The sequence below is a fragment of the Triturus cristatus genome, chromosome 3_2 (assembly GCF_964204655.1).
Source record: "Triturus cristatus chromosome 3_2, aTriCri1.1, whole genome shotgun sequence".
Lineage (NCBI taxonomy): Eukaryota > Metazoa > Chordata > Amphibia > Caudata > Salamandridae > Triturus > Triturus cristatus.
In genome coordinates this window covers 196,140,856-196,167,746 of record NC_140584.1, presented here as the reverse complement: position 1 = coordinate 196,167,746, position 26,891 = coordinate 196,140,856, and the positions used below count along the sequence as shown (strand labels likewise).

General features: G+C 43.3%; 1 protein-coding gene across 1 annotated transcript in view; it reads right to left on the bottom strand.

The window, feature by feature from the left end:
* The window catches only part of ESYT3 (extended synaptotagmin 3), a 235,185-nt gene that overhangs the window by 157,357 nt on the left and 50,937 nt on the right, over positions 1 to 26,891 (bottom strand). The window contains exons 2-3 of the mRNA XM_085647487.1: positions 7,274 to 7,315; positions 4,104 to 4,238 (exon numbers count right to left, since the gene is read on the bottom strand). Of these exons, the coding sequence (XP_085503613.1) occupies positions 4,104 to 4,238; positions 7,274 to 7,315 (177 nt within the window). The remainder of the gene's footprint in view (positions 1 to 4,103; positions 4,239 to 7,273; positions 7,316 to 26,891) is intronic.

Below are 26,891 nucleotides of genomic sequence, written 5' to 3'. Positions count from 1 at the left end.
TTTTGGAAAAGCTTGGCATTTATTCCTCAGGATCTAGTTGTGTTGCGTTTGGTTGCCATTATGCGTGCCAGAAATCAGCACAGGTTCTATTGACATAACCTCTACAAGAGAAAAATGGGTTTCATCAATGGGGATGTAATCAATCCAAGAAGAATTGTTTCATCAACCCACGTGTTTTGTATGCTTATGGCTTCTCCCAGTCCCACGTTGATCAGCTGCAGAACATAGCATCTGCTTTTAAGAGTAAGGAAATTGTCTAATATTTTCTATTTTTGACTGGGTGGTTCAAACCTTGAGAATGTAATAAAATCATTTTAATGTAACTCATGATTTAAGAGTTGGAAATTAGCATTTTGCCAACCACTGAAGGAACGAGTGTATGCCACAGAAATGATAAAAGATTGAGAGCTATCAGTATAAATGGACCATCCCATACAAATGTTGAGCTCGACTACGTCCCTATGTGCAGTTTTCAAATAATATTGCACACTAGCGTCTTGATCACAGTGTAAAGAATCAAAGGTAGAGAAATTGAAGCAAAAAGTAGAGACAAAAAGAGCCAGCTAACGCTTGCTAATTACTTAGAAAAACTGCTATCAAACAAGGTATTACCAGGAGCTTGTTTTAGCTGTGCACATGAGCAGATGCAAATACATGCACACTTGAATACCTTACATCACATACCTTTACTGAAAAAAAAATCAAATTAAAATGCACCTTTATCGCATGTACAAGTTTGTTTTTAAAACTGGAGAAAGATCCATATGTGGACAAACACACACGTCTCATAGCATCATGGTCTAAAATAACTCGACCAGCCACGTCACCTATTGGCCATCTGCAATAACTCATGGTACCCGCTAAATGACATGATATGCAGTCCAATTCTCCACATAACTATATATAGTAAATAACATACAAGTACACAAAAGTATTCTGCCATACATCTTCAGCTCGTGAAGTAAAAATATTATATGTTGCTTGCACCACTGCAATAAGATTTATTTGGTGCCAGTTCCACCAAAGTCTTTCAACTTTCCAGCTAGGACTGAGCAACTGCTTTCTTTCATTAACTTTTTGCCACTTTTCCAAAGAAGTCTCTCCACATTCAAGACTTGACTCTATCCAACAAATTGTTAATTTAACTTCACTGGCCTAAGATATTCTAATGAAAGGTCTTCCAACCAAGAAACCTCACATCTACATTTCGGGATTGTGGTATCTTAGGATCAACAGTTTACCAGGAGCTTGCATCTTGATTGCAAATAAATGAGAATTCAGCAAGATATCTATAGGTTTATGGGCCCTTCCCTTTCCCCCAACCCCCCTTCTCCCACTGAGGCGCCAGATCTGCTGAGGACTGAAAAGAGATTCCTTCCACACAGTACTAAATCTTTGTGAACTCAGATAAATTCAGCAATTTTGGGATCATAGGCCATATTTTGCCTACCTAGTTCTAGACTTTAGAGAAATCAATTCATGAAAGAGAACATAATAGTGGGGTAAGAGAAGCTGTCACAAAATTAACATTTTGAAGAGACATTTCAGCAATCTAGTTTGCTGTGAAAACACAGAGTTAAATACAGGTTACGCTAGCTGATCAAACATTAGGGTTTTAATCTCATGAACGACGAGAGGTAAAGCTTTTTCTAGGTCTATGTCTTTACTCCAAGTGCAGGTAAGTGCAGGTAAACAAGAGGTCTTGACTGTGCTAATATAGGTTTGCAAAGGATAAAACCTTTATGTGTTACTTTTTCCCTCCTGGCTAGAATTAATTTATTACTCTGCAAACATAATTAAGAATAATCATAACTTTTATTTCTAGAGCACAACATATCACATGTCTATCACTTCTAACAGCTGTAAATAACAGTTGTTTCTATTACTCAAGTTAACAGTATTCAGATGCATTTATCTTGAAGGAAGGAAGACAATGTTGGTCTTGCCGGGATACAAATTTGCGACATACTCCGCACATAAGATCTGAGTGATGTACAGTAACTGTCTGAGCGACGTTGCCAACTTAGTGATGCGGGGGTGGTTATAGATTTAGCTAATTTTAGCACTTCAGGATCTGGGTTGTATGTGTGTAGCTATTTTTGAGTACCAAGTGACTTAAAGAGTATTTGTGCAGCTTAAGTTAGCATTAATTGAAGCGTGTGTATATATATGTGTTACTAATGTTAGCCATTAGTAACTTTATCATATTTAAGATGCCGATCTTAGCACTGAGAAATTTTTGGCAGCATGTGTGCTAGAAATCTTGTAATTTAGTGATTGCCAATTCTATAACCCAGTCACATAGGGAGTGAAACTTAAAACTGTTAATCTTAGAACCCAGCAACCCTCGATTATGCTTGCTGCTAATACTACGATTAAATAACGTAAAGAGGTGGGGGTGGCAGTACTACTTATCTTCGCATCAAGCACTTGGAGGGATAAACTTGTTGCTAATCTTAAGGAGTGATTTAGGGTGGGCCTATGAATTCTTCTAATTTCCCATATTGCTAAAGCTCCCTCAGACCAAAATCAAAAGAGGCCCTTAGTGATTTAGTGGTATGCATAGTAGTCTTCTCAGCATTTAATAATTAGGGGATCATAGAGCTAATCAAATCACTTACTAAATTGTGGTGTAATGGTGCACTTCATGTAAGAACCAAGCAGCTTTGGGTGTGCGGGGAATGGGGGGGGGGGGGGCTTGCTGCTAAATTAGTAGGCAACAGCATTTAGTGACTAAGGAATATAGGCACTATCTTTGACTAAGGAACTTGGAGATATAAACGGTGCTTGGGGGCATTCAGGAGGGAGGATAATGCAAGTAACATTTATAAAAACTCTCTGACATTAGCTGCTCATGCTACAGTAGTGATAGTGGTGCGACATGCAGCTGCAGAAACAGTTTCTTATCTGCGTTATCACTAAAACTGCCAAACTTGGTCCAAAAACACTCCAAGTACGACTTACTTTTAGAGGTCCTTGTTTAAGAAACAAATCATGGTGCAGCCATTACGCATGCTGGGTCTCTCCATGTGCATTTGCTGCCAACGTGAGCACAAACCACGTTAAGTGGAAACACAAATCTTACTGCCTAAAATGTTAAAATGGGCCCTGTTCCCTAAAGTAATTTGATGGGTATCAAACACACAAAAGGAATAATTTTAAATAGTTTAACCACTGAAAAGCCCTCTGGGAAGAATGCCAGCCCATCGTTTTTCGCCCACCGTACCACTGTAAACAAAGGCCTGCTTTCTGCTTATCGGTACTGGCCCTGCTCTTCATGGAACAATCCATCCCAACCTTCCAGAAGGGACTGTATGGAACCCCAGACTGGTTTCAGTTTCCTTAGGCTTTGCCAAAGAGGTATAGCTTTGAGCTTGTGGCACAATGAGCAAGGGATCCATGTCTTGGCATATCCTTACCACTTAAGGCATTATATCAATCACGCTAGGATACTTTTAAACCACTGGCAACCATCCATAAGGAGCAGGGTCCATACCCCTGTATAGGGTGGGCCTCTGCCTGGAGTGGCTGAGAAGTCAAAACTATGGGTCGGAATGCTACCCTGAGCGATTGTCAGTGGTTTAGACTATTCGCAATCATTCCTCTCATCCCATTTCTTGTGTATGATGTACAGCCCTTCCATGGGTATCACCAGGGTCAGGAAACGATACATAAATGCAATTGTAGGACAACGCGATACAATATGTTGGCCTTTACTGCTGCATTAATACATCTATTCAGGGAGTTAAAATCTGATTAAAACAAAATGCAAAAAAAAAGAAACAAACTAACAAAATCCGGTCTGTCAATCTGGCCATAACGTGGTGCGTTTTATGGTTCAAACATTTCAACAAGTACACTACGAATATCACATAACCTTATTTATACCCATCATAAAAGGTCCTCCTTGCTTCTCAGAAAAGCAAAGGCGGGCCTGGTAAGACACCCCTAACATCAGCGGTTAGGTACGGTCTAAGAATTAAGTCAAAGAATATGGTCTGGTCTTAGTTAAGAACACATTTCCAGTTCCTACAGCGAATTAGCAGGGCACCGCCGCTAAAAGAAACATATGGTGAAAAATGCAATAAAGATGATTTTCTTACATTTTGTCCAAAATCGATTTTGGTAAAAGTAAATGCACTGAGGTGCGTGTTTGATGCTCGGATTTTTGGCACTATCTTCTCTTGTAGCAGTTTCTCCACGTATTTTCCGAAATAAGGCCAGGCCTGCGCCAGGATCTGCAGAGAGGTGGAAAAAATGCATCATTTTCATCTTCTAACACGCAAATTCAAAAACTCATGTGAGCAAAATTACAGTATATTAACTCAATGTAAAGTTAAAATTCAGGCATGTTGTCCAACGTCAGGTGTAAGATGCTCAGCCATGCTTGCCTTTTTTGCCGTCCCGCTACTGACAGCACTACATTTAATATTCCACAAAACCAAAAAGGTGCGGCGGGATTCGTCAGGTCCTGCCCCTCCCAGCTGCAGGGCCATGGACTATCAAATATTGCAAGACATTTTGATATAAAGTAAGCATTATTTTTTTGGGGCCTTATGCTGCTCTTCCAGATTGGCATGCCCTGAAATGTACCTACATTGTCTATGGATGCACCAATGGAGAGGACTCAGAAAGTGAATCTGGAAGCCAGAGCAATTAGAGGTTTAAAAACATTATAGCCATTCTTGAAATAATTGAACATGGACTAAGAGATTTGACATTTCCCTGCTCGAGTTTATTCGAAAATTCATGTTTCCGTCCATGTGTTATTCCTAAACTCTAGAAGAGGTGTTGCTGTGTAAACACCCCCGCTCACCCCCAGAGCTATAATCCTGCATTTCCAAATCATGTTTTTCATGTGTGGGAGTCCAACTGGTTGAGTAGGTGTGAACCAGGGCTACAACCCCCAGAATGTGATAGATTGATAAAAGAAAGCCCAGGACAGGAAAATTGTTTGCCTGATGACATAAAATCGTAAATGTAGCAGAGGGGCCATAGAACTTGAGGTGAGTCCACAAACAAAATTACTAAAAAATTGCTTAACTTCGCCGTCACTGTCACAAAGCGATCAATGCCATCCTGGTCTTTGAATGATAAGTACCTTGCTGAACAATAATGTGATCATGCACTCGCTGTTCTGCACTCCCTTGTTGTTGTTGAGGATCTCAGGCTCAAGAAGAGGAATCGCCCAAAAGGAATTCTCTTTGCTGAGCTACAAAAGGACTACTTACTTTTCAAAACTAACTGTAGCCCTACCCGCTCCAAAAGGAAACTTCAGGGATTCATTGACCAATTCCTACCTCAAGATCGACCCTTGATCACATCGTACTCTAGTTCACATGACTATCAACACACCTACACCCACTATGACCCCCAGATCCAAATGTAAAAACCTAATTTGATCCAATATGCTCGGTCTCCTGTCCTTGGCTCCGCCACCATCTTCAGCGAGACTCAACATGCTAACGAAATCTCGCCTGTGAATGGAAGTGCACTCGGAAACTAATAAACAGGCCCTTAAGCACCTTGTTGAGAATCATAGACATATCAAAACTGACCTACTACCATGACCTCTTCAACTCACTTTAGCCACAACCACAGCTGCTGCCTTGCACACTAAACCTTCTTCTCTTCCCCACATCAATGCACCAATATCACCTTGACCAACCTGTTGGGCAGACGCCTTGTATTCTGTTCCCTCTGCAAAATCAGCCCCGTCAGAAATCCCTTAGACAACTCATTTAATGCCTCCTCACTCCAAATAATCAAGATAGTACCACACCAAACTAGGGTAGCCTCCTGGTTTGAACTCAAACATTCTCTCCTCTCAAATACCGATTCGCAGTTCCCTATAATATGGCATCTACCAACTTTGTTCAACTGAAACAACCCGCATACATTGCAGACTTTAACTCTGCCCACCTTAACTTCCTGTTCACTAAATTCTTTCTTGTTATACCTCATTGCAACATTTAACATGGTCAGCCATCCGAACGGGTTAGTTGTGTTCCCATCACTGGGTACAGGTATCATCTTAATGAACGGCTTCCCCTCAGAGCTCTTAATCTGCTCTCCTCTTGTCCCACCGATGTTAGACCTACTAAACATCCTTTACAAGAATTCCTTATCCCCACCCAACAAAATGATCATCAGTTCTAAGTGAACACTTTTCAACCTTCAGAAAACATAAAACACCGTCTACCTATTATCACTGAGCAAACTGTAAAACTGCAGAGAACTAGCTAAGCTTGTTAGCAGGGTATTCAAAGAGGGACAAAATAAGCTCTCTTCCCAGTTTCTCTCAGAACCGTCCCAAATAGTTCTCTTCTTCAGCATCTTCTTGAGCACAGCAGTTTGACAACCTTCAGCCTCTATCCATCCACAAGCCTCCCTAAGCACCACGCAGTGTACAGTACTTTAAGGCACCTGGGCTTTTCTATTAGAACACCATTCTCATTGAACATCAGGGTAAATCATTCTTTCCCATATTAAGTCCACCCTATAAAACCACCAAAGACTTGTGCATTCATCGTTTATTCTTGGTCAGAGATTACATAATACCTCATCCTTGACTCTAGAAATCTTTTATACTCCAGTACTATCCTTTCTCTGTTTCTGTCTTACTCCTCACTGATTCACAGCTTATGTTGCACATCGCCATGCTGCTACGTTCAAGCTTTACTGTTCGACAAATTGTGTTTCAAATGAATAAAAATGTTTGTGCTTTGGGGATCACTGGTGGTAAATTGTATTAGTTAATAGGATTAGGGTCAAACTTGGCAAGAAGTCTAGTTAGTCCCTAAGCCTTAGGTTACAAGCAGGGGTTGGTGGAGGGTATGGCTAGTCCCATTACATCTGCCCACGACCAGGGAGAATATCAGAAAATTAATTGTGGTTCTGTATTTTCTTTTGAGCTTGTATAGAGCTCTTGTAAAAGCACTACAAAGAGAATAAACCAATACAAAATAATGATATTATACAGTTTTTCCGCTCCGATGATACTGCCAGAGCCTGGTGGAAAACAGATAACCCAATCGGGGTAAAATAAGATGGCAGCCAAAGAGAAACTAGTCCCAGGATGTGGATAAGTATTGGAATCCTGATCCACTCAAACATTATATTCTGCCCTTCTGGGTGATACTAACCAATATAGAAGTGCTTATAAATTTAAGAATTTCTCATTCAACTAAAATAATAAAAGTTGTATATTCACTGTGAGACCAGAAAGCATGCTAAACAGGTTAAACTAGATCAAAATAGAGTCTTCCCTTACCTTATTCATCCATTCCACCCGCTCCACGTCAGGATAATGGACCTGCAACAGAAAAGATAATGACTCAATTAGCATTTAATCTCAGGGCTGATGGGCTTCAAGTGTTTAACTTGTGGAAGCAAACAGCACTTTGAACACACGCCTAAGCCAAAGAAGATGCTGAATTTCTGCAAAGGACCATAGGGTTTAGTGGGCAGATCAACACTTGTCGAACTAGCAATATGTATACTATTCATGTGTCAGAACGCTACAGCAATCTCATAGCAGAAAAAGTGGTCTTTGGCCACCAGCAGTAAACTGGCTTCCGCTCAATGTGGTGGGTCTGAATATTTAACATTTAGTAGTTCACACACTGGATCACATTGAAAACCATCAAGGCTAATCTTCAGTTTTTCGCTGTTCTTCTGCACCGTCCACATCCTACCAAGTGTATCTGTTTGGTAACAAACACAAAGGACGGTAAGGGGAAGGTCGTTGCGTTTGCTTTGCGAAGGTCGAAATCGAACCCTATTATTTGATTCCACGAACTGACCATCTGCTCATTACCCTGGTTTGTTGCAGACAAGCTAATCAGGCAATTGGCCCTGCCTGGACCCCCCACCCCCTCCCAGTTCTCCCTTGCAAGGACCCAAAAGGCACATAGGAAGATTCAGTCACTGCCTGGTACAACAGGAAGTCTGATGCATTTCCCACACGGAGGGATAAGGTGACGAGGCAGACACCTGTTCTGAACAGGGTAGGAAGACCCACCGCACTCCCACTGTAACTCACACCACACTGACAAAAAACAGTTCCTCACCACACAGTTAAGCGGTCAGGTTGCCTTTCCCCAACTAATACTGCAGACACCATCTTGGGAAATTCAATATTCCTCATACAACTACATTCACTTTCCTGGGGATGGTCAAGGAAGATCCTTAATGGGCAAACTGGCTTCAGTAGACATGTGTCTGAAAGACAAAGTACTATGGTGTCGCAGAATTGGCAAGAGCGTGCTAGATAAACATTGAGTAACTTACCACCTTGACTCATCCATTAAAAAAGTATTTCTGTAAAACAGAATGGAGATAGTGGAGACAGCGCAGGCTTGTGGCCCTGACCTTATTTGCCAAGGATATGATCTACTGGTTAGGAGTCTGACTTTTCCCCCACAGCCTGTTGCCTCATCCTGGGGCGAGAATATGCCGCAGTCAGGGGACTATAACAAATGGGCTGCAGCATTGTGGCGATTCTGTGGGCCATTGTTCTGTATTTGCATTGCCCATAATTGTGCTGAATAACAAAAAATTTGATCATAAAGAAGACAATTATGGGGATATCAAAGCACAATATAAAGCAAATACCAAAGCCAAGCAACAAAGCAACAGCATAAACCCTATGGCAACTTTTGCAAATGTGACTAAACTGCTCTATGAGGGACCCCTAACAGCAAAGTACAGATATGTAAAGAAGGAGGCGCAGCGTGTGAACTGTGGACATGATGTGAGGGGCCCAGCTTGTGAACGTGATGTGAGGGGCCCAGCTTGTGAACGTGATGTGAGGGGCCCAGCTTGTGAACGAGATGCAAGGGGCCCAGCTTGTGAACGAGATTAAAGGGCTCAGCTTGTGAACGAGATGCAAGGGGCCCAGCTTGTGAACGAGATGCAAGGGGCCCAGCTTGTGAACGAGATGCAAGGGGCCCAGCTTGTGAACGAGATGCAAGGGGCCCAGCTTGTGAACGAGATGCAAGGGGCCCAGCTTGTGAACGAGATGTAAGGGGCCCAGCTTGTGAACGAGATGTAAGGGGCCCAGCTTGTGAACGAGATGTAAGGGGCCCAGCTTGTGAACGAGATGCAAGGGGCCCAGCTTGTGAACGAGATGCAAGGGGCCCAGCTTGTGAACGAGATGCAAGGGGCCCAGCTTGTGAACGAGATGCAAGGGGCCCAGCTTGTGAACGAGATGCAAGGGGCCCAGCTTGTGAACGAGATGCAAGGGGCCCAGCTTGTGAACGAGATGCAAGGGGCCCAGCTTGTGAACGAGATGCAAGGGGCCCAGCTTGTGAACGAGATGCAAGGGGCCCAGCTTGTGAACGAGATGCAAGGGGCCCAGCTTGTGAACGAGATGTAAAGGGCTCAGCTTGTGAACGAGATGTAAAGGGCTCAGCTTGTGAACGAGATGTAAAGGGCTCAGCTTGTGAACGAGATGTAAGGGGCTCAGCTTGTGAACAGGATGTAAGGGGCTCAGCGTCTGAATTGTGGCTATCTACAAGGATCCTCCGCTTGCAAAGGATAAATGTGATGCAAGTGGCCTAGCTTGTAAAATCGGATGGGATGCAGGAGACTGCTCTTTGTGTAGTCTGTATAAGATGCAGGGTGTGTTTGTGAAAATGTAAATTTTATGTAGGGGCCATCTTGTGAGATATAAAATATTATATGTGACAAGAGGCCCTTACCTCAGAGGTGTGTGTGAGAATGGATTTGATGAAGATGGCCGATCTTGTAAAATGTGGATATGATGCAGGGGCCACTGAAGTTTGGTTTGAATACAGGGGACCTGCGAGATAAGTGTGTATACAATGCAAGTGCTTCTGCTTGTAAAGTGTGCAGGCAAAGCAGTCGTACCCACGTGCATGACACAATGTTTAATTCGAAATCCTCTGCAAAAACAGTTGAGCCGGTAATTCTGGTATCATAATTCCACTGAGAAACCCTCAAGGCAAAAAAGTAGATTACTGCAAAAGGAGTCAAGGGGTATCAGCAGGATGGGACTGGTTTGACGGGACAGGGTATGTGCTGGTTTTTGTGGGTGGTCTGATTTATGGTGTGCTGGACCGGTTTTTACTGTTTTACCTGAAATTACCACAAACATTGCCTTCACCAAGCACAAATTCTCCAGTTGCCCAAATCTTGAAAACACCTATACAATTTGCGTTTACAAGTTCAAAACTGTCCCGATTTGCAAACGTGGGACACTTTTTAGATATTTGATTCACTAATGGGGCCACTTTTATTTTAGAGTGTGGACCTATTTTCTGTCCCAGTCCGAGAATGGGTATCAGAACAAGAAGGCAAGTAAAAAATGGGCAAGCAAAAAAAGAACAAAAAACTAATTCAGGAAGATCTTTAGTCACACAGCTAACAACATCTACCAAATGCCAATTACTTTCCAAAGCTTTCGCAATACGGAGGTCTGTTTGTTGTACTGACGGGAAGCCAAGAAGGGCAACACAGTGCCGCAGCTGCAGACGAGCACACAGACCTTTCTGTGTATAACAGTAGTGTTTGTCACCAAGTCAGATCCCACAACAGCAAACCAGTGATCGTCAACTCCCTCCCTCATCAGTGTTAATACATTGGCTTCAGAGCAGACACTTATCATACTTCTGTTTAAAGGGACTATTCGGCACAGACTGGCACCCGGTAGCAATGTGTCTCAATTTGAGACATGGCACGACGGAGGAGGGCAGCACACAGACGAATGTATACGATGCCCGTACATGGCAGCAAATGTTGAAACATCTCACCATATCAAAGGCTGCCACGAAACCCGTCATTTAATATAGGCCTGCTTTTCAACAGCCCAGTCTGCTGGGAAGCTACCCGCAAAGAATTAAAAAAGTCGAAGAAGCAACCACCAGCGGTGTATTCGAATATGAAATTGTTTACAAACAAAAACGTATGGCACTCTAGTTGTAGGATGTGACACCGGTGTCACAAACCCTAATGTAGGCAAAAAAAAAGGTGCCCAAACACTGCATTAAATGGGATTCAGCAAGTCTCTCACATCCCAGGGCCCTGGTGACACTGCGCTTTCTTCACCCCCAATTGCTAAACTCCCTGTTTATCGAGGTGCTTCATACTCCAAGGTGTAATGCCTATTTAATAAAAGCATAGGCAAAGACAACAGGTCCCGGGTGGGTGGGATGGTCTGAGGCAAACAGATGGACAACGGAGGGTGGATGGGAAGGGCTGGCCAGCATCCACATTGACAGCAGAGGGTAGGCGGGAGGACCAGGGGGCAAGCCCAGGAGCAACAGAGGGTGAACTGGAGGGTATGGGGCAAGCAGACAGACAGAGGATTGGTGGGAAGGGCTGAGGGCATCCACTCAGACAGCAGAGGGTAGGCTGAAGGGCCTGGGGGTAAGCACACAGACAACAAAGGGTGGTTGAGAGTGGCTGGGGACAGGCACTCCATCAACGGAGTGTGGGGGGAGGAACTGGGGTAAGCAAAGCGACAATACACAGGATTTGCCAGGACAAGCACAAAGACAAAGGAGGCTCGGGCAGGTACACAGGGGCAATGGCATTGTTTCGGGTGCGGTTTTATCCGAAATATGCGATCACTTGAATCTTCCTATAGAGAAGACAACGAGACTACAAAGATTTAAATCTCCACCAAATATGGGTCATTCCTCTGAACTACATGAAGTAAGTGCTTCTTTGTTTGGTAGAGATGTGGTCATATTCCTCTGTATCAAGAATTCCTTACCAAAATCGGCGGGTAACACGTTGGTGAGGCAGCTTGTGAAGCTGCCCATCATCCTGGCAAAAGGCAGGAAGACCTTTGGATACTACTAAGGTGGGAGTGGCCAAACAGAGAAGCATCCAAGTGATTTCCATATTTGCATACTCCTAGCAATTTAAAAGGGAGAACCATGGATTCTGCTTTCACCAGGAGAGGATAAGAAAGAACCCACTTGTCACAATGAGATTGCGCTACAATAAAATCAAAGATGCAGTCACCTCCGAAAAGGATTTCAGATCATTTTTAGGTCTCGCCGAGACATGCTGTATTCAGGTATAGACTTGAAGCTCCGACCACTTTCCGCCCATCTTTATAATTGCCTCTCGTCACTGTCCTTTGTAAACTGTGGCTTTATATTGGTCAATAGGCTAAGTAGTCCCTCCTTAGTACCGCCTTGTCTCATCTTGTAACCTCCAATGAGGACACCCTGTGTTACATGTGTTGTTACTCGGTAGGCTTTAATTACAACCTGTGAGAACTATCTGGCTACATGGTTTTCTCCTGCGACACGCTCTGACCCAACGCTTCTTTTTTTTGTTTACCATAGCACGGCACGCGTCCGCTGATAAAATGGCAGCCGTGCCGTTGGTTTGTTGTTTGCAGCACCGAACATATCCACATGTTTTTTGGTTTCTTCCTATTTCTTAACTTTTTGTTTTTAAAAGCGCCCCATTCTGCGCTTTCATTTTAATGGTGGCTGTGCCCCTTTCTTTAGACAACAAATGCTTAGTACTACCCTCTGATAAGCCCAATTGCTTGCCCACACTACTACAAAAAAGAGCGTTAGTATTATCTACTTTAGCCTCTGTAAATCAATTGCGGACCCGCTGGACTCTCTGCACTGTGTACTTCTGTTTAGTACACTATATAGTGAGACAGCTTCCTATTGGGAAAATATAGTTAGGCTCAGATATCTCTCATACAAAACCATTGAAATTCAGCAGTTCTAGTTACCTGAGCTAACTATAGCTTACACCACTGCATGCACTGCTTATTACCTCACATGTTACATCACTGAGGAGATAGTCAGTGACATCACTAATGACATCACTGATGGCATCTCAAATGACATCACTGATTACATCATCCACAGAACCACTCACACCCCCGTACAACATCTTATACACCTACACACACTACCACTCACATACCCATTCAACTATTGACATACACTCAGTCACTCACACACCCATACAGCCACTCACATATCCACAAAACCACTCACAGACCCACTCACCTACACAGCCACTTACACAACCACTCACTCACCAATACAGCCACTCACACATCCACAAAACCACTTAGATACCCATTCACACATCGATAGAAGCACTTACATGCCCACTCACTCACATATACAGCCACTCCCACAGATACTTACTGTGCAAAACAGCTACTAACGCATCAACTCACATACCCATACCGCACCTCAAACAGCCACTCACTTACCCATACATCCACTTACACACCCACTCACTTTCCATAGAGCCATTCCCACAGCCACTCACCTACTCAAACAGCCATTCACACACTCATACAGCCACTCACACACCCACTCACTCACCAATACAGCCACTCAATCATTCACCCATACAACTGCTCACACACACCCTTATTCACCCATACAGCCACTCACACAACCATACAGCCACTCAAACATCCACAATGATAGACAATCACAGTGCCACTCAGACGACATATTAGAAACAGTATCACTCAGTAGTAGTACAAATAGAATAGTAATTTAACGTATGCAGTAGCTTAGTATGTATCCAAGTCTCAGCAATGTTTACGAAACACACTGCTTGGATGATGTCATAAGTGAGGTCACTGACAATGCCATGACTGATGTAATATGTGAGATCATAAGCAGTGCATTACGGGGGCATAAGTTATAGTTAGCCCAGGTAACTAGAACTGCTGAATTTCAATGGTTTTGTACAAGTGTTATCTGAGCCTAACTATAAATGTCCTTGTTTTTTTCCAGCTAATTTGTATATACACGTATATGTATATGTATATGTATCTACTGCAATGCCCGCCATGCATGCTCGTCACGCCAGTACGAGTGCATTGCCTGTTATTTATATATTTAACAGGACTCCCTCTGAAGAAAAGACGCAAGCTCTGCAGTATCATTTTTAGTTGGCAAGTTTATTTAGCAATGCGTTTCAGCGCCTACCTTTCTCATCAACATCCGACCTGGAACCACACTGACACTGGCGGTATTGGGAAGGTGAACGCATCTCTCTCCCTAAAGACTGTGGAGGGATGAGTGGCAGGATCGAAACACTCACAATTTGTACTGTTTGCACTTCATGTATATTTCATGGTCTACAAACGTCTCTAATTTCAGTTTTTAGAATGTATTTGTTGACTGTAACATCGATTTATAAAGAATATCATTTTAGTTTCAAATTGTATTACCATCTATTGTTAAAGAAGTGTGGTATAGAATCATGACATATTTGCAATAATATGCACGGATATGAACAACATCTTGATGGCTTGATAGAACAACATTGAGTTAATTGGTGTCGTTTTAACAATGTACCCCTTCCAATAAGGAGGTACAAAAGAGGGTGGTGATGGACGGAGCATCAGAACCAATCAAACACTCACACCCAGTCAGCAGATCTGGGTTTGATCCATCACCGTTCTTTAGCCCACTCTGCCACCCCAGTTCAGACATGGCCATATGCAAATCAGTCTGACCCTGTGCCTCATGGGAACAGTCCAGCCCGAACTGCCAAGCCATGCCTTCCCTGGACCGGAAACAAGCTTCCTAGGACCGGTTTCTGGCATTACAGCCGTCTTCAGCCAGGCTTGCTTGAATCCAGTGGCAAAGTGAGCAAGGGACTCACGTCTGAGCATACCCTGCCAACTTATGGCGAACAAAGCGGTCTGAACTGGGGTGGCAGAGTGGGCTAAAGAACGGTGATGGATCAAACCCAGATCTGTTGACTGGGTGTGAGTGTTTGATTGGTTCTGATGCTCCGTCCATCACCAACCCCTTTTGTACCCCTTCCAATAAGGAGGCATGATATTATGTTTTTGTACCATGGTTTTTTTAGATTTCTTCACGGTCACTGACGCACGAGTGTTGGCATTGAAGGGTGATGAGGCACAATTCGGTTTCAGAAAGGCAGATGCCTAAACGTGGAACCCAGTGGAATATACATCAATCAAGGCAGAGTACATAACGGGTATTCATTCAGCCCATTGGCGTCGTAGTTTATAAATGTCAACAGAAATCCTCAAAGGCAATATATCGCATTACAGTTGCTAGCTGCATTCGCACTCATTGGAATACAAAGTCCTGTATTGGGTTAATGGACGGTATTATTAGAACAGCAAGGGCTGGGCACTAAAACTACAAGAGTAAGAGAGGCTGATTCATTAGTACATCATCTATAATTATTTCGCTCTTCTTCTAAACACGCATACTTGCCCTCAATGTCAAGGACTGAAGAATAAACAAAAAGAAAAGTGCATAACTTCCGCCAATCTTCAAACCACGGTGAATCAAGCAAATGCCATTTCATTTATTAACTTTGTAAAAGCAAGAATAGATTTACAGAAAACAGTTTGGCAGCAAAACTTGAAAATAATATCTTGTTTAGAAGTAGTGCTTAATGACACACCTCTGTCATCTGTAAGTGCTCTAAATAACAAGTGTTATTCGTACCCAATTTAATGATACTCAAATTACCCATCAAGGAAGGATGGGTGGCTGAGCTCACCTTTCCAGGATTCGAACTTGTGACTTGTAAAGCACAATATCTGTGATCAGTATGTGCGAACAAAGGTATGGTTGTGCACACCTGCCCTGCATCAGGGTTGGTTATCTGAAGCATTTCACGATGTTTGTGGCATAATAAGAAATGTTATTTTCGAAATATCGTAGTGATTATCTTCAATTTTGCATTTTTAAAGTTTTGCTTTTACACTAGTGATGCATTAAGGATCAGCTAGAAGGTTGGTCTTTAGCTCAGGGGTGTTCAACACTGGTCCCCGGTGTTTGGTTTAAGTGACTCCCATTTAGATCAAATGTTCATCTATCTCATGTAGTTATCCTGCAGATTTATGAGGAGCTACCAGTCCCGTGCAGGTAGGGTCCCAGTGGAAACAAGCGTTGGACACTAGGACGTCCAGGGCTCTCAAGGGCAGTACTTGCTACCAATATGGTGGTAACAGAGCCAGAAGGACAGGGAAAGGTCTGTTGACTCACACGTGGATTGACCAAAATCAAGTGTATTCTTCAAATCTTTCCATAACCTCAATACACAGGGGTCCACAGTGGGCTGGTAAAAGGTTGGTTTGATGACAGAACTGATAAAGATGAAGGATCTTGACATGAGGCAGAAAAATGTCGGCACTTAAGAAATAAAAAGTTCAATATTTTTTTACGTAAGTGAAAGGGATGTGTCAATAGTGGAGGAAGTGGGCAAGGATTACTATCCTTTCCTTTAGAAAGACCACACATTCCCATGGAGGTCACTCAGGGCTGTAATTAGACACTTCAGTGCTCTCTGATGCTTAGGAGGTAGAAGCAAACATCTAATTTCCCAAGGCTTAGATAAAAAAAAAAATCCTGCAGGTCTGCCATGGATTTTGGTTTCGTGGACAACATTTGATATTCCTGCTCTCATTGACATTACAGTTGAAGTCTTGACAGAACTGGGCTAGTAATAATATTACTAAGCCTAACTAGGAGGGGCTTCAAACTGTAATAGGCGGTGTTAAAATATCCCAAGACTCCAAAAGGTTTGTGAACAACCTAAGAGGTGAACCTACAATTGCGTGAATAAACCATTCATAACAAAACAATTGCCAGGGCATTACTGGAATCGAAGAACAGAGACCAAATTTTGTGCAAACCAATCCAGTGCAGTGCAATGCAACTCTTCAGGGATTATGACAGAAGACCACCAGAATAGATAGTGCCATCTTTTCTGCAGTGATAAGAAGCCCCAATAGAACTCATCTTTGAGACTGATGACTCTGCCATTGCCTTTTGCTCATGCTGTGGAGCATGGGAATTGCAGACTTTGGCAATGGTTTGTAGCCTGGCTAAAGCCAATAGTAAGAAAGGACTATGATGCATCCAGTGCTAATGAACTTGAAAAAATAAGCGCATAAGCCTGGATGGATCATAACGCTTATTTTAATTAATTTTAGTCACACTGCAAAGCATCAGTGCTGCTGTACAGCATGGGTACAAAACACTGCCAAAGCCAATAGCTCTTATAGACGAGACCTATTAGTTTTGCCAATGCTCGTTAAGTCTGGCTTGACAGCCCATGTGTTTGCAAGAACTATTGTTGCCAATTAAATAAAATAGAGAGAGAGTGGGCTTCGGTTTCACCGAGAGAAGCATTACTTTCATCCTCGTTACAAATAGCAAGGGATCCCTGAAGGTGCTCTTCTCCTCTTCGATCTTTGCCTTGATCAGTCTCCAGTCTAGTCATGTTGACTTCTCCTTCCTCTCCTGCCATCATGCTCTTTTTCCTCCTCACACCCCCCACAAACAAGCAGAGGAGACTGGAGGCGGCATGGAAGGGGGTTCCATGCTGCCTTCAGTTCTCCTCTGCTTGTTTGCACCATCTTGGCTTTCGGTCCTCTCACCTGGGCCTTCCTACCCTTCAAGCTCCCACCTCTGAAGCTACCCCGTCTCTTGCTCTCCCAGGTTCCTCAGTGTCCTCTCACACTTCACAGGTAACATTGGGTCAGTGTACATCTCTGGACAATATCTACTATATACATGTTGTACAAGCAGGCCTGTGTCCCTTCAGAGACTCGCACTTTCTGGTGCTTCTTATTCTCGGTTTTACACTGCGGTTTCCCCTCCCTTACTTCTTCCACCTCCCACTTTACGGGACAGTTAGTTGTTAGTCCTTTTCAGCTTTTCCAGATATGGCTGCAAGATGTTGAGTGGTGTAGCATCCCCTCGAGAGAGCTATTTACTGGCGGCCTCTGCATTCTATAATGCGTGTCATGCTTGGAGTTCCGCGTTTTGCTCTTCTCCGTTTCCACGCTGTGCACAATCTCATTTTCCTTGCTGTCGAGAGTTGAGGTGTGACCCAAAAACAAGGGTCCCATCATTGAATACCCTTGGGAATTCCTTGGGAGGTCTTTGGGAAATCCCAAGGCCTTTTGAACGCCGACCAACAGTTTTGACATACCTTACGTTCATGACACCTTCAAGAAGACACTTGGTAGTTTATAAAGCAGTGACGGCTACAGTGAGCCTGGTCCCTCAGGATCCAGGTACTTAGGATGCAAAGGAGGTGAAAGAATGAAATGGCTCGTTATTAGCGCACATGGGCGCTCATCTGCTTAACACATAATGCGTTGCGTGCTTATTTTGTGTCCATAACTCTCATCCCATCCTTTGAAAATCCTTAAATCCTTTTGGGTTTCAGCATTCCAGATTGGATGGATGCACTCTCAGCAGGTGAACTTTCCAACCTCTGCTATACCTTCCTGGAATGTTTACCAATAATCGAGCTTTTGTCCCAATATTGCTGTTATTCCGAGAAGCAATGTGAGTAAACGGGAGCAGAGGTTAAAAGAGCAGCAGGAGCGGAAATGTACGATAGAGATTAATATTGCATCAATCTGTATAGCGCATTGCCATCAGTTGTGAGGCCTCCTAGCGCTTCACTACAGACATTTATCTTCTGTGTTCTGCACAGAATTAATAGATCACCATCAGTCCACTTCAGAGAACCATAACCAAGCAACAACGATAACGAAAACTTCAGAAGGGAAAAAAACAAATAGAGGCTTTCACAGAATGTGGTGCACCATGGACGTGAGCAGGACACAGATGTTTGCAGTGTTGCACGCAAATATCACAGTCCACTCAATGATACTTTAGTCGAGAGCCAAGGAGCAGGCACCTCGAAGCAGGCATGCTTTAACCATGGAAACGTGGGAGTGACCAAGGCCAATGTCGCCTATCTTTATTAAAATAAAAAAGTGTGCCAGCACAGGTAGAAACAACATCCATCCAGTCACCCCGCGTCGCAGCAACCTCTCATTTCAAAACACAGTTATCAGTGCCAACACTAGAGCTTCTCGTTGGGTATCAAGCGATGCGAGAGAACGTCGGGAACCACTAACATCATATTCCTCCGAGTGGCATCAACACCCCCCAGACAAATGGTCATCTCACATTTACACCGACGACCCCGTGACAGATGAGTTTATCCAATGACAAGCGCTGGGATCCCTGCCGGCTTCTTCATTGAAGCACCGATTCACTGCGTGTTTATCCTGCTTTGGCAGCGACGGCTTCAAGAGCCTGGATAGATCCACTGCCATCATCAACACACTCTCGTGGATATAACAAGAAAATAAGATGTACATACAGGCAGGCTTGCTAAAGTGTTGCACTGTGGTAAAGGTGCTCCGTTTAAGCAACGAAAAAAAGCAACATAACATAACAAGCATGCCAACAAGAACGATAACCAGCGGCTGCTGCTACCAATCTGATGTGAGGGGACAGCACGGGAAAAAAAAAAATATATATAGAATTAGCTTTCACCAGGCTTGATCTTGTGCTCTCTATCCTTGCTGCTCTTGGCAAGGAAATCCCCATGAGCACCTGCTCCCAGACCCCCCCCACACAACCCCAGCGCTGCTCTCATGCTATGCTCCCAGCTTGTGAGAAGCGCTGGGATTGGGCGGAGCGCGCCGGTTCATGCTTCAGCAGGGACTGGGAGCCCGCGCCCCTGAGCACTGCTGATATCTCCAAGGAACAGCCTGGAGATAGCAAAGTGCACATGCCAGTTTGGCCGTCCTAAGATGGACAGCCAAACCAACATGCGCACTTTCAGTGCCTACCACTCCTCCTCACCCTGCTGCTGATGCTGCCACATGGCCACACCCTAGATAAACTACACAACTGGAAGTGGAATATGAAATAGTTTTATTGTATTTTTCTTTTTCTTCTGTATGCTGTAGGTCAGCAGTGGGGCGACGCTCCTCCGCCATAGCGGAGGAGCCGCCCCTGATGACAAACCACTTTATTTCACAGTAAAGATTCAATGACACGGACATGCTAGACATTCTACCTGCCCCGAAAGACCACGAAATGAGCATGGGGCTACTATGAAAGGAACATCCCAGACCCTTGAGCATTCTCAGAAGAGGATCTATGTGATGTTCAGGGCAGGATCATTCGAAGGAGACAGTACATTTGAAGCAGCTCAAATACTCACACCTGCACACCGACTCATCTGCCCATTTCACTGGACCAAGGACACCATGTCCGGGGAGGAGACACAGTAGAAAGTGGTAAGGGACAAAGAGGCAGTCTATGATCTGGGGAGAAGTCACAGCTCGGTCAAAGATGACCTCTCACCCTCTTAGAAACCAAAAAGGAACAAGTTAGAAATGCAGGGCAACAAAGGATACCTGCCTCGGACTAGATCTTCCTCCATTTCTTGACTATTTATGCAGTAATAGCAGTGAACGGTTAAGAGCCACGGTTCACTCTTGCCAAAATGCGCTAGCAGCCTTCCCAAAAGCTAAACTCCAACAACTGGTCTGCACCTCTTGTACAGAGCAACCTGAGGATTTATTCACGTCTTGGCAGTCAAACGACCCCTTTTGTTCAAACACAATCCAAGCATTTGCAAATACAAAATCCCATTTGCAATGTTAAATTGTGAAAACCTGAAGTTTAGAAAACCATGTTCATTCTTTTGCACACATTCCTAGAATTCTTTCACTCACTCGCTACAATCAATTAATCTGACGGGGTAAAAGGTTGGGGGGAGAATGCGCTTCACCAGTATACAGTTTGCAAGCGAAGTAGGCCTAGCAGCTGCACCTTGTCAGACCACTAGCCAAGGGATACTTGGCTAACTGGTTTTTTGGGTATATAATACACTACTTATCTCACTCTGTTAATTATGGCTGCATTCTTCACTCTGGTGTGTGGATTGAGATACTTTAACTCACTGCTTTTTTCCACTGAGAGCCCCTCCCAAAAAAAGCTTCAAATACCCTGAATTACAAAACTAACACGCCACGGCAACAGCACCTCCAAACTAGGCCCTAGATTTCCACAAGACCCAGGAGGCACTCTAAAAAAAATCTTCAACATCCACAGGTCCGGATAACATGCATGATCGAATTCCACATCAACTCGAATTTGAGTGGGAACTGTTCCTGCACCTGGATTTCCTGGTTGCGGGAACAGAAGACACGATTTTACCAGCAGGAAAACCCAGCTTGTGTAATTGCCGCGAAAATGGACAACCCCATTCCTTTGACCAACAGTGATCCTCTTCCAAGGCAAGGGGAATGATCAAATGCTCTTAACCTGACAAGCAACATCGTTTCCGTCCCTCTGCCTACAATGCTCACCCCCATGCCGCACGAGCCCCACCAAACCAATTTAACCCCAGCTGGAGGCAGCTAGTAACTGTGTGTTTTAAACTACAGAAAACTGAAAATTCGGGGCAGAATATTAAGCAAGAAAATAGGATCCGGATAGTTATTCCCCATTCCGAGGGCTTTACCTCATAAGAGGAGTAAATATGGGTGGTGAAACTCATTTTGAAAGGAAATTAGAGCCACCTGGATTCTCCCCATATATGTACTCCTAACTCGTAATCAGCTCCTTAGTGACAAGTATGAGCCCCACTCCAAACACCCCCTTTCTCTCCAAGTTAGCTTCATAGTTATGGACTCAAAAATGGTTAGAAAAAAAACCTAAGAACGGAATCACAATAATTCACCTTTTACATCAAAAAAGCCTCTTTTCAATGCAATTGTTGGTAATTTCAAATACACCACCAATAAACATTTTTTTAAAGGAGGAAAATGCAATGCGAAAATCAATTATGAGATCCAAAAGCATCAAACCCGAAAGTGACAAGGATTTCTCTCTTTTACTGATCAGAAAATCATGGTGCAAGAAAAAAGATGCATAAACAGTCCACAAGTTTTATAAGTAAAACAGGTATATGGCATAATTTCTTCCAAAAACCTGCCTGTGCTACATTTAGCTTTTCTTATACAAAGTTTTTGTCCAGAGACTAATGTTTGGTGACTGGAATCAACCCTAGTCTACAGTAAAGCAGAGATCTTCTATTCATATGGTGAGGGACGCATAAAGAAAGGCGCGTGCTGGTTAAAGGATGGCGCACACTGGTTAAAAAAAAACAAAAGCAGTTGAGAGCATGTCCTGACTGCAACAGCAAGCAGGAGAAAGTCACTAACTAATTTGAAGAATATTTTCTTTTTCTGATAACAATTACTTGGGTTTTACCCACATTTTTTTACACGATAATTTTGATATCAATATACTTGTTTTACTCTTGGGTACTCGCGGCCTAGGCGGGTCAGATCTAGCAAGACAGCATCATCGGCATAAGTTAATCAGGCAATCTGGCAGCAACACTTTTTTGTTGAAAGAATTTGGCCTTGTATTGGAAATCCAGTTTTTGCGATGGTACAGAACGAAGAGCAGAGGCGCTAAAACGTACATTTGCTCTTTAATCTCACTAATAAGATACATGTGAAAAGAAAGCAAAATAAATAAATCTACTTAGATCAGATGGAGGGCACCGAGAAATAAGTGATGGCACACATTTTAAGCCACAGACAAGCCACAATCCAGAACTTCAAGGCAATATAACCCTCTGTGCATAGTGGCCAGTGGAACCTGACCCAATACAATACTATAAAGCTAGCCAGATGGAGAGATACATGGGACAGATCACAGAATGATGACAGGGTTCCCGAGCATTTTGGATGCACTGAAGATGCATAGACACCAGTCTGTAATGAGAGGACTAAATGGACCTCTATTTTGTGACCTAGAAAATGCATATGCTGTTTTTCAAGACAGCAGTGGAAAGATGTTTGTACAACGACAAAGATGTTTTGAAATATCGATCCACCCTGTAGAATGGGACAATTCACAGACTCAGACTAGTCTGAACTAACTGGTATCAAAAAATCTCAAGCGGCCCAAATCTATGCATTACGCTTCGTACAAAGATGGGGAAGATCCAACACGAGGCACATAGATAGTCAAGTTTCTCAGGAGCCCGCAATGCATGAGATTCTCATGTATATACTTTAACTCGTTTATGCAAAGTAACATATATTTGCCAGTAGGTTACTATCGTTTGTCTATCACAAGTAATATGGTTCAGAAATCAGGGCTACCATATTTCCCTCTCTAGATCGGTCCGTGATATAAGCATCTTGATGGATTCCGCTTTAAAAAGAGTCTGGCGCGTGCGCACTGGTTTACTGTAAAAATGAACAAAGCGCTACGCTTTCATTCATTTCTTGCCTCATAACAAAAATGTAACTTGGTAATGTTTGGCCTCCTCAAGGACTGGGAACGAGGCACAAGACCCTGCGCCTTTTGCAGGACTTGTAGTAACAGAAGTCAGATTTCTCTAGGATTTCAACGTTCTGGATGCTCCACTTGCTGGTGACACTCTGTCGCGACAGCCGCGGACCTCTTTGAAGAGCATGAGGTGGCCAACCACCCTAGCGCAGGACTGAGCTCAAGGAGACTCTCTTGCCTCATGCCTTCTCTTCTCACGCACTTCTCCTCACGTCTCTGATCTCCATCTCCAAAAACGAGGAAACAAATTCAGTCTACATAATGGAAATTTAAGGGTTAATCACTATGGATTTGGTCTATCATAATTCATATGATGTCAGGGCTTTCATAATGGTAGCTGCATAATTAGGGATAAACAGTGTCTGAAAATTATTTCCTGTGCCTAGCTGCTTGTAACTCAGTGAGCTGCCTTGCAACTCTCGCGATGTAGTTCACTGAACCCGCTATTTCAAACTAAGAATGCCTTTAGCAGGACGAGTAAGTGGGCTTGGTTTAAAGATGTACAGATAGTTTAACCTAAAACGAGAACGACCCTGCTGTCAAAAACTGAAAGATGTCACCTCCTGTGATGTCATGTGGGGGGGGAGGGACAAAAGGCGTTTGGTGTCACCTACACTACCCCTATGGTTTTGGTGAAGTAATGGTTGTACATAAATAATGTTACTGTTGGAACGGGAGAGCATTTTTTGCAATTAAAATTAGTTTGGAAAACGTAGGCCACGTTAACAACTTTATTAAGTAAAAACTTTTCCTGCGCATTATTTAGTCGAATTTGAATTGTATCTTTCTGTTAATCTAAAGGTTACCAAAATTAACTTGATGAGGATGTCTTAGACTTGGATTGATGTTAAATACCATTGCAACTGCTAGGAGATTTTTTTTCTTTAAAGGAGTATTGCGAAGTAGTTGGTTTTGCTTAGTTTAGGCAGAGCCGAAAATAGCAACTTTCCAAAATATGTCGAATTACTTGACATTTAATTTCCGGAAATATTTGTAATGCGAAATGCATTTCATTAGCTTCAACTCCCTTGAGCACGTGACTATCACAGAAATGGAGAATATTAAGTCAACTGTCCTTCCTCATCCATCGCTCCCAATTAATAACACAACTTCATTAGTGTAGCATGAAGTAATGGCAGAACTGCTGTGGCTCCTACCATCACAGGTAGTATATGTTAAGAGACTTGTAGTATAAATGTCAACTTTCATCAGTACCAGGAAGTGAACTGCTGCTGTTATGGAAACCAGGATCCAAAATAACCCTATGTCAACATAAGGGCCTTAGAGAGGTCTCGAGACAACTGAAACATGTCTCTGAAAACCCACACTCCAATGATGCTAAAAATGTGTTTCAGCTCCACAATAATGCCAATCTGTTATTGGGCTACTGAAGGTTACATCACTATCATGGCATGGGGTAACCCCACGCACACCTGTGATCACAGTTATCAGTGTTACAATATTGAAGAGGTCACTTGCTATTGGTACTGCAACTCACTCATGTCAAATGCAAACTTGCCCAGAACCTGTGTGAAGTAGCCAGGACACAGCTGACAGATCCTGCCGAAAATGCGTAGTACACCGACCTTTAACCTCCTGACTAGCAAGGAGACTGTACGGGTTAAGTACGAACTGAGTTTCCAAGAAAATACAAAACATTTGAGGACATTTGCCTTTGATGTAGTCTTGGATGAGTTGCACCCCAAAAATTAATTAAGACGCTGGCCATGATTAAGAACCAGGAAATGCCAACCGGGCCACGTCATGCATCGTAAATACACCCCATAAACGTCATGATTAATGGAGCTCCTATTTCAAATTACCAAAAGCTGGTCAATTATGGCTAAAAAAAAAACAGCACCGGGAAACCTATCGAACATCCCGAGGTTAGTGACTGTCTGACGTCAGTTTTTTAAATGCACAATTTTCCTTAAAAGGAGACAAACGTGTTCTTGTTGAGGGCTTAAACTGTTCCTTGTGATTATTTGCAGAAAAAATATAAGCTTTGCACAGCAACATACGAATGCAGACAGATATCAGTCCCTCGTCTAGGCAAGTGAATGCAAACAGGAGTATCGGTACTTAAAGAAAACACCATGGTCACAATCATTCCAATTCGAGCTCTGAGAAGGCCACTGAACGCCTTTATGTAATGCACAGAACAAGCTGATGGCAGCATTACATAAAAACAGATATACTATCATGTGGAATCGCGATAAAACATTGAAAGCACCCTCTTGCAACTACAAGCGAGAACCAGATATACAACCCTGAAGCAGAGCAAACAATCGTACATCCATGCAGAGAAGGCAATGTGAAACACAACGCAACAAGGAGCACAAGACAGGAAAGTAAATGCAAGAGCCCTTTTAAGAAGTGAACCCTCGCCCACCGATGGTGGCATCATTCACCCTCTGGACTGCTGATTCTGGACACGCCATTTGCCTGCGTGGGCTCACCCAACAGAGAGAGCTTATGAGAGAGGATAGGGCGGGATCCTAACAGTCATATACAATGATCTAGTTGGTATGTTAGATTTAGTTAGAAGGGCTGTGCTTTCTTCGCATCTAGTTGTGGTTTGCTAAACCTTTGTGTTTGGATGTACAATAAAGTGGACGGTGTATAAGCGAACATTCGCTTCCTCTGAATCGGCTTTTTAGGGATGCTGGGCGATTACACCCACCCACTGAATATTAATCAAGCAGCTGGGGGAGCAAACATCTGGCACATCTCTGAACCCAGGGACCTTCTTTCCCGAATCTGAAACTCTATAAGCCTGATCCTAGGTGAACGAAAAGATTCCCAAAATTTGGTAATGGGCTCGAAAAATATGAGGGCACATACAAGAGAGCTTTTAGGGAGAATTTAAATGTGGCAGAGAGGGAGAGAAAAGGGAAGGTAAATAAGACAAATCAATTGGCTACAACACAAGCAACACAAGAACAGTGGAGTGGCGACATGGACAGAATCTGCAATACGGAACTGGCACAACGATGAGAAGGGACAACATGGACATGGGGAAATTTGGGTACCGATTAGACAAGCATCTGAAGAAGTTTGGGTCTAGAAGTTTATGAGGGCACTGGGCCTCTTACTTCAGGTTATCCTACTGTTTGTGGGTGAAGGCATCACACTACCAGGCTGGGAGTGACTGGAGAAATCTTAGGAGCAGGAGTAGTAGCCCTGCTTAAATTTGAGAGGTAGATCGCAATTCATTTGTAGAAAAAGTAGCAAGAGCCAAAGTTTTTAGGAGTCGGTCGCTGGCGCTGCTGAATGCCAAGGTTACTGAATACCAAAGTTGCCTAGTCTTTGTTCCACCTCATCCTCCTTCTACCACCTCTCTAAACTTTGTCTCACTCTCGTATGTTTTTTATTTCCTGCTTTCTCCCTTTTTCAGTTTCTCAGTCTTTCTCTTTTCCCCCTTTTCTTTCTCGCTCGCTCTCTTGCTCAAAATCTGATGATGGAACATTGGTCCAGGCCCAAAAAAGATGAGTGCTGGTGGGCCGCACCAGCAACCACAGGCACAAATTAAGCACCGACTGAAGATCCTTTCTAGCGTTTATTGTGGGCTATTAGTGCCAATTCCTTCATCCTCGTGGCATGGTTTCTTAAAGGACCACACACACCCCTTATGCATCTATGTTGTTCCAAACACAACATCACAGTTTAAAGCAAAATTTGTTTTTTTCGTATGCAACAATAAAGCAAGTTATTTTAAGTCACAAGTGCAAC